This window comes from Cherax quadricarinatus, chromosome 4, assembly GCF_038502225.1.
Source record: "Cherax quadricarinatus isolate ZL_2023a chromosome 4, ASM3850222v1, whole genome shotgun sequence".
NCBI lineage: Eukaryota > Metazoa > Arthropoda > Malacostraca > Decapoda > Parastacidae > Cherax > Cherax quadricarinatus.
This window is the reverse complement of record NC_091295.1, coordinates 25440992-25450305: the sequence shown is the minus strand read 5'-3', so window position 1 is coordinate 25450305 and position 9314 is coordinate 25440992. Positions and strand designations below refer to the sequence as shown.

Here is a 9314-nt window from a genome sequence, read left to right as displayed (position 1 = left end):
GTATTTCCTTCACAAAATGTAGTTTACATGTGCACATAGGAAAGAAAACCTATGACGACGCTTCGGTCCGACTTAGAGCATTAACTAGTCACACACCGACACGTCTTCATAAATTTTGTTTCACCAGTGTGCGGGTCATTTGCGTATAGCTACAATTAAGATGATGTAACACGCCTTTTATTATTTGAAAACCTGACCCATTGATGTGAATCAGAGGTATAGATGCACGGGTGTCCTGCCAGGGAGGATCAAACTCCCTATAAGTCTGCTGGAAGACATGTGTGGCAGCCTGGGTGAGGGTGTTGGGGAGGCCACGTGACCCTCACTTGTCTCCCTCACACCGTCCACGTAGCACACTTCTTGTCACTACCAGCTGTCAAACCAAAATACTAGCAATGGGTGAGTTTTCTTTTCGCTTTCTAAGGGAGTAATGGTGGTTGTCCCGGGTGTCAGGGTGTGGAGACCGCCGAGGATGGGTGTTCGAGGGAAAGTGGGTGGTGATGTGAGGTTTATGTACAGCACAAGTTTAGGAAATATTGGCAGTGTTGGCTCTTAAATAGCGTGAGGGAGTTGAGAGCTTGTTAGGTGCTTACGTGGAGACCAGACCTAGTAGCTACTGCCTCTATTTCATCTTACTAAGATTAATGACAGTCTGTGAAAGTGTATGTGTGTGTCAGTAGTTTACATTCATGCACATCTCATTAGACTTGTTAGGATTAATTGGAAACAAAGCTGATGTACCACTGGTCTTTATGACCCATACGAGTTCAGCGCATGTTATGAATATAATAATAACCACCATTCATACACAAGACATCCGTTCAAGTGTTATCATTAACCATTGTAGCATTATTCAGTAAATGTAGAAAACACATACTGAGTGTCTGGTTCAGTCCCCTGCACGGGTGGAAACGTTGGGCATGTTACCTTACACCTGCTGTCCCTGTTCACCAAACAGTAAGTAGGTACCTAGGTATTAGTTGCCTGTTGTGGGTCACGTCCCAGGGGGTGGTAGTAGTATACCTGAGATATGGCTGGGCTTGATATGAGCTGGGCAGGATAAGATTTTGTTTGGGTTTTTAACCCCAGAGGGTTAGCCACTCAAGATAACCCAAGAAAGTTAGTGCATCACCAAGGGACTGTCTGTCTTATTTCTATTGGGGTCCTTAAGTCTTTTCCCCCCAGGATGTGACCCACACCAGTCGACTAACACCCAAGTAACCTACATGCTAGGTGAACGGGACAGCAGGTGTAAGGAAACATGTCCAATGTTTCCACCTTTGCTGGGGATCAAACCACGGACACACTGTGTGAAGCAAGAGTGTTGCTTACCAGGCCACGGGACTTAATCTGTAAAATTGATTTGTTAAAAAAAAAAAAATCAAGCCCACAAAAGTGGAGACCCAACATTAAATAATTACAGATCAAATTTTAGCTAGCCTTTATTAGGTAAAAAAATTAGAAAAATGATACATAAACTAATGTATGTAATCATAATGTTTTTAACCCTTGCCAATTTAGTTTCAGGCCAGGAAAAAGTACAGATATTGCAACGATAAAAATGCTTGACTAAAAATATTAATTTCTAGAGAATAATGAATACCCAGTGGGCTGCTGTTTAAACTAGAACATCAGACTCACGAAATCGTAATGACACGATTGCAAACAAACCATACCCCGGCCGGGATTGAACCCGCGGTCAGAGAGTCTCAAAACTCGAGACTCTCTGACCGCGGGTTCAATCCCGGCCGGGGTATGGTTTTTTTTAGAACATCAGACTCGGAGGCCATGCTCTCGCATAGTCTTGCCTTAATGTCAGGGTCATTATCAAGTTTGTCTTAATCCCAACTTGTGCAGTATTATGTAAAATACAGCAATTAACAACATTTGTTACTTCTTATGCAAATTTTTAATTTGGGAAATATTACCAAAAAAATACATTTATTTTGGCATGAGCAGTATCTTGGTGATAATCACCAGTTATTGTCGTGCAGCGAGTCTGACCAATCACACCAACATAAACAAAGATGCATCAGATATAAACAAAGGTACACAGTTTTCCACTCTGCCACTGGTAGAATAAGATTGTTACATTAGATTACAGTGGACCCCCGGTTAACGATATTTTTTCACTCCAGAAGTATGTTCAGGTGCCAGTACTGACCGAATTTGTTCCCATAAGAAATATTGTGAAGTAGATTAGTCCATTTCAGACCCCCAAACATACACGTACAAACGCACTTACATAAATACACTTACATAATTGGTCACATTCGGAGGTAATCGTTATGCAGGGGTCCACTGTATTTTAGGTTGAGTTACTTAGCTTTGGGTACATTTCTTGCCATTTCCCTAAAATTAAACCGCATAATAGGTAAATTATGTGGACGTCTTAAGGAGTAAATTATCAGTCAGTTCAAACCTAGACCTCAACTTGGTAATAACCAGTGAGAAACGCCAACATGAGACGAGTAATGACAGTACATGTACTTCATTAGCTTGACTCCGGGAAGCTGGGCTCGACTCGTTGTAAGCTGTCAGTGGCCCTTCTAACCTAATATGATTAACTCAGTCTGTCAACATGAGGGTGCCACAGGATGGTGTCCTAGGCCCCCTCTTTCTCATCCACATCAATGAACTACTTAATCCCTCCCAGGATCTTAAACTAATTATGTTTGCAGATGATACAAGTTTTGTCATCTTGAATCTAGATCTGGTCTTGATCTGGCTGTCTTCATCTGCTACAGACAAGCTCCTAAACATACTTTACCTTGATGACAACCAATAAACTCATTTAATATTGATAAGACCTGCTGTGTAGAGTGAGTTTGAGAAAATATCCCATTGAACATAAATGTGTATGATACTCATATTGCCAGTAATCATAATGGAAAAATTCTTAGGTACACACCTATCATATCCCATACATACCCAAGAAAATTTCCAAAACAGTAGGAAGTCTTTTAAAAGTACACTAATATATACTACACTAATCTCTGATCTATATTTAATTTATTATGATATACATCTACAGCAGCAAATCTAATACTGCTGCAAGAATAGTAAAAAAATACCTTGTTACTCTAATTCAATATGCCTTCCTGTCCAGCTGCCAACTTGTAATCAAATGCTACACTCATTATCTCTACTCTCTTATCACCTCTCCTTTATGCTGGTCTTGTGAGCAGTCTTATACTCAAACCATTGTCATAAAACTTTCTCAGACTAACCTTACTCCTGATTATATAACCCTTACTCAGTCAAACTATACTAAGTTATTTTAAAGCAATTCCCTAACTTTTAGAATGTGCATAAAATATCCATCCTGATGTCACACAAAGCCTAATTACAGTGGACCCTCGGTTAACGATATTAATCCATTCCAGAGAGCTTGTCCTTAACTGATTTTATCGTTATCTGAATTAATTTTCCCCATAAGAAATAATGGAAATCCAATTAATCTGTTCCAGACACCCAAAAGTATTAAAGAAAAAATAATTTTTTCACATGAAATATACATTTTCCTACACAGAAAACAATGAGACTCGCAGAATAAATGCATTAATAATTCATAAAATGACACCTTTATTGAAGACTTAATGATGAGATGGGAGGAGGGGAGAGGATGGAAGTGTATTATTGTTTGGAAGGGGAATCCCTTTCCATAAGGACTTTAGGTAGCAAGTCCTTTACTGGGGTTACCTCCCTTCCTTGTTTTTTAATGCCACTAGGACCAGCTTGAGTCACTGGACCCCTGTCACACCAAAAATCTGTCTGGAGAACTCTGTTTCTGGCGTATCTTCAAGATTTCCCTAAAATGGGACACAGCATTGTTATTGTAAAAGTCACCAGCATGGCTTGCAACAGCTGTGTCAGGGTGATGTTCATCCATAAAGGCTTGCACCTTTGTCCACATTGTACAAATATCCTTAATTGTTGAAGAAAGCAACTTCCTCCATCTTCTCCCTCCTCTGAAGCAATTTCCTCAGCTGTGGTCTGTTGCTGTTGCAGATGAAGCTCTTGCAGCTCATCAGTGGTTAGCTCTTCAGTGTCGTTTTCTGCCAACTCTTCCACATCCTTGCCACAAACCTCCAACCCCATGGACTTCCCCCAGTGACACAGTAGATTCCACAACTGGTATAGACTCCTCAGGGTTAGCCCCAAACCCTTCAAAATCCCTCTCTTGTACACAGTGGCCACAATTCAGTGTCTGAGGTCACTTCAAAGCACTTTTGAAACACTGCTATGGTGTACAGTTTTTTTTTTTGAAATTTAAAATGACTTGCTGGTCCATGGGCTGGAGGAGAGGAGTGGTGTTAGGGGGCAAAAATTTCACTTTGATGAAACTAAACCCCACAATTTGCTCTTGCAAGTCTGGAGGATGAGCAGGAGCATTGTCTAATACCAGGAGGCACTTGAGTTCCAATTTATTTTCCAGGTATTTTTTCACACTGGGGCCAAACGCTTGATAGAACCAATTGAGGAAAATGTCCCTAGTGACCCATGCCTTACTGTTTGCCCTCCACATCATGCACAAATTAGGCTTGACAACACTGGATTTACTTGAACACACTGGGAGTTTGAGTGATACACCAGGCTTCACTTTGCAATCCCCACTAGCATTACTACAAAACATGAGAATTAGCCTGTCTTTCATAGGCTTGTGTCCTGGGAGTGCCTTTTCCTCCTGAGTAATATAGGTCCTGTTTGGCATTTTCTTCCAAAACAGGCCTGTTTCGCCACAGTTGAACATGTGTTGGGGTTTTAATTTTTCAGCCTCTATGTACCCCTTAAAGTCTTGCACGTATTTTTCAGCCTCAATATGCCTTATCACACTGTGTATGCCACTACGATTCTTAAATCTCTCAAACCAGCCTTTGCTGGCCTTAAATTCATCAATATCAGCACTAGTTGGAGGCATTTTATTAATGAGATCTGCATGCAACTGCCTTGCCTTTTCACATGTAATTGACTGTGAAACACTATCTCCTGATAATTGTTTCTCATTGATCCACACCAACAACAGTCTCTCCACATCTTTGAGTACGTATTTGCGATCTCTGTTTTGTAAGCACATTTGCACCTTTCACAACAACAGTTTCCTCGATTGCCTTTTTGTTGGCCAAGATAGTAGCGATGGTTGACTGGGGTTTGTTGTACAACCTGGCCAGCTTGGAGGCACGCACTCCACTTTTGTACTTTGCGATTATCTCTTTCTTCAATTCAGTAGTATTTCACCTTTTTTCCACAGGGTTGGCGTTAGAAGCTTTCTTTGGGCCTGTGGTGGCTTATTTAGCAGTTACAAGCACTAAAAACAATGAAATAATAAGAAATGTATCGCACTGGCTTGTAGACAATGGCACACTGGCTGTACATGGAGTGGCAGGGCGGCCCGGGCGGCTCAGGCTGTTTTGGACACATTCTGGACGAATGCCCTTAACTGAGTTTTTTATCGTTAGCTGAACCAATATTTTGACGCAAAAAGTACTGGTATCCGATTTTATCACTATCCAATGGCATCGTTAACTGAGGGTCCACTGTATACATAATAGAACTATAATTAAGTAATTTTTAAAGTCTAGAATTAGTCTGATTGAAGTGCTTTGCCTAACAATAGGCTTTCCTTAGAGTTTGCAATACAGTATGTATAATGTTTTCTTAAAACTTCTAAACTACTTTCATAATATAAATTTCAAAATCATCCAATGTAATGTAATGTTTCCTAAGAAAGTAAGGATCTTTATCAAAAATCTATCATCACAACAATATTCTGTTAGAATGATCTCAGTCAAGTTCCAGAGAACATGCTTCCTTCTATTTAGAAGTTTAAATTTATTCAACATATAAAACATCTACACCTCTCTGTGTAAACTTCATATGCAGGACACTCAATATAAATATAAACCAAGTCCCAAGATTTGTTTCACAAAGAGTTGCAACAGAAGATGCACAAAACACGCATACTGTGTCCTTGATATCCCACGTATTTGACTTACCTGAGTAGAAACTCCCTGCAAATAAAAGGCCCAAAAATATGTAAAATTCTGTTTGTAAATTCTAAAAGTTTCCCTGCTGTTAACTGCTTCAAAAGTAGTTAGGAACACTTGAACATTATATAATTTTAAATCAAATTAAAATGTCAGGTATGTCTAATGCAACTTGCTTATCCAGACTCTTGTGCAATAATGAGGTCATTATATTTTTCATTTTCTTTGTAATTCATATTTCTTAATTTTGAGGGCAGTGTTGTAGCATATACTGTATCTAAATATTAATGCCCTCTCTAAGCCTTCTACCAACTTTGACCTATCATCTTTTATTTTCTGTTTTGAACCTGAACTCATTTGCATCACCTTTCTTTTACATACTTGTGTGAAATATGTTAAATATGACTGAAAATTTTTTTACTTGGGTATACATTTTTTCTCATAGGGGCTCTCCTCAGCTACTTTCGGGGCCTTATCGGCTCCCGAGAGATGCGTATATTGATTCTTGGATTGGACGGTGCAGGCAAAACAACAATCCTCTACCGACTACAAGTAGGGGAAGTTGTGACGACCATTCCCACCATAGGCTTCAATGTAGAACAAGTTACTTATAAAAATCTCCGGTTTCAAGTGTGGGACTTAGGAGGACAAACCAGTATCAGGTGAGAGCCTGTTTCATTGTTGATATTTTTTTGTATGCTTATCCAGTGTTTTGCAATTTTTTTTCTTTTTAATCACATTTGTTAAAGCTTCTTTCTTGGAAGTCTAGTAATTATAGTACAGTAACTACAGCACAGTGTTTCCTACAAAATTTCTTAGAGGGTCCTCTGAACCCAGAAACCATTAATATTGTATTGTAAAAATAAATTCTTTCCATGTAGTGGGACCTAGACTTAGGACCATCTGCAGTATGCTGACACTTATGAAATCGGCACTTTTTCACTAATTAATTTCTTGCAAACACTGATCTGCAAATATAAACAATGTAGACATTCAAATTTAATTTTTTTCCAGAAATTGTTCTTTAACCCTTTGACTGTCGAAGGGCCCAATCCTGAAGTTGCTCCTGGTGTCGCAAAATATTTGAAAAAAAAAAAAAATTATTTTTTCTTATGAAATGATAGAGAATCTTTTCCCGATTGTAAAGACACCAAAAAAACGAAATTTGATGGAAAACTGACGGAATTACGCTCTCGCGAAGTTAGCGACTTCGGCGATATTTAAAAATCGGCAATTTCGCCCACTTTGAGCCCTATTTTCGGCTAATTCCGTTATTCCAGTCAACCAAACTCATAACTATTTCTTCAGAACTCTATTTTTTCTATCGATTGAGTACAAGAAACTGCCCATTTACCGATTTCAACTACCCAATAACATGGTCAGAAATTTGCAATTTGGCCAATTTCACGAAAATTAAAAAATACGACAATTTCAAAATAAGGTCCAGAATGAACAATGCAGACATTCCTGGCTCTAAAATAAGATTTTCTTTGTTCATCAGTCGTGTCTCCAGGTCCCTGTGATATTACTCTTGCTTTTTATTTTGAAATTTTATTCAAACAAAAAATAGAAGATTTACTGTTATGCAGACTACTGCAATACTGTAATAATTGTAAAAATTACATCAACCCATTCATGACTGCGTATTAGAATGGCTATTTGGACATTTATTGGACAATGACATCATTTGTTTACTTTTGAACATCGGCAAAAATCAAACATTTCCTGTACTTTGTGCTCCATTTCCAGGTTCTTTTTATAGTAAAATTAATCAAAATCACCTCCATTTCTATAATATAGTTTCCATTCTATCAAATGAGACCATGAAAACGAGAATACAACCACAAATACTATACGAAAATAGACCACAAAGTCGGCATTTTAATTAAAAAAAACGGTCGGAGTTTTTTTTTTCTCATTATGCACTGCGTGCTCCAGGATTTTTTTTATGTGGTGCACACTGACCACACAGACCCATTCTCTCACATGTGGGCCTACTAGCTTTCTCCTGCCTGATTTGAAGCCGCTAGAATTTATGAGTATATATACGTCAAACACGGTACCTCACAAACGTATATATACGGCCGCGACAGTCAAAGGGTTAATATATTTTTCATTAAATTCATTCTTATAGTGTGTGTGTGTGTGTGTGTGTGTGTGTGTGTGTGTGTGTGTGTGTGTGTGTGTGTGTGTGTATGTGTGTGTGTATTCACGGAGGGCTCATCTTAAATAGATTGGTCAAGAACTGTAAATTTAATACAGTATATAATTAATTACCTTGCTGTGAGACATTTATGTTCCATGCATGATGAGGATTGATGCCCGTCTTCACCCTATACTACTAGGCATGAAATTGTAAATCTTTTGTGCATCACATGCCCTGGGATCTAATACCCTCACCATAACAGTGGAGAGTTATGAATTCCAATACTATCCAGGTATTAGGCATACCTGGAGTATACCTGGAGGGGGGTTTTGGGGGTCAACCCCCACCACAACCTGGTCCATGACCAGGCGTCATGTTGGATCAGGGCCTGATCAGCCAGGCTGTTGCTGCTGCCCTGTGACTGATTTTTGAGAATTTTCTGCCCTTCCAGCTTGGCCTAGGTCCAGGCTTTTCTGATTGCTTATTCAACCAGGCTCTTGCTGTAGTTGGCCCATTGGCTTTCATAAGCATCACAGCCTGGCTGACCTGGCACTTGACAAAGGTGGTGATTCAGTTTCATCTTGAATACTTCTACTCTTGCTGTGGTAGTATCTGCTGATAGCAGGTTAAAGTCTTGAGCTAGATTGTACTGCAAGTAGTAACAGTCACAAATAACACTCACCAAGGAAAGAAGTTACTCGTAAATAACTTACAGTATGTTATTTATGTCTTCATCAAATCCTACAACTCTTGACTTAAGTGACATCAACAATGCAGCTTTTTTTTTAATTACCATTTGTAATTGGCAGTGTTGTTGGGTTTTAACCCTTTCACTGTCGAGAGCCCTGATCACAAACTTGCTCTGTGTCGAAAAAATAAAAAAAAAATTTACAAATTTTTTCTTACCAAAATCTTAAGAATATTTTTCTAGTGTTTTAAAAGAAAAAAAAATTGCGATCAGTACTTGCTGAGATATAGAGGCATGAAGATGACAGAAAGTGAACTGCTTACAGCAGCATCGACGACTGCCACTCACTCAGTAATATTATTTTTCTTTTTCTTTTCGTTTTTTTCTTTTTTAATATTTTATTTTTTCAAGTAACTTTTGTAGCCTGTGAGACCAATATAATTCATAATGTATATACGTACAGTGGTAACCCGAGTTTCATACATCTCCCAAC

The 9314-nt window shown here is 38.8% G+C and overlaps 1 protein-coding gene across 2 annotated transcripts in view; it reads left to right on the top strand.

Moving 5' to 3' along the window:
- Window positions 1-243: 243 nt before the first annotated feature.
- Window positions 244-9314, top strand: part of Arl1 (ADP ribosylation factor-like 1) — a 34297-nt gene continuing 25226 nt past the window's right edge. Inside the window, exons 1-2 of one of the 2 annotated variants that reach the window (XM_053770284.2) lie at window positions 244-399; window positions 6433-6649. In XM_053770284.2, the coding sequence (XP_053626259.1) occupies window positions 396-399; window positions 6433-6649 (221 nt within the window). In that variant the 5' untranslated portion in view covers window positions 244-395. Of the gene's footprint in view, window positions 400-1794; window positions 2049-6432; window positions 6650-9314 lie in introns of those variants that run through there. The other variant, XM_053770283.2, reaches the window with a different exon arrangement.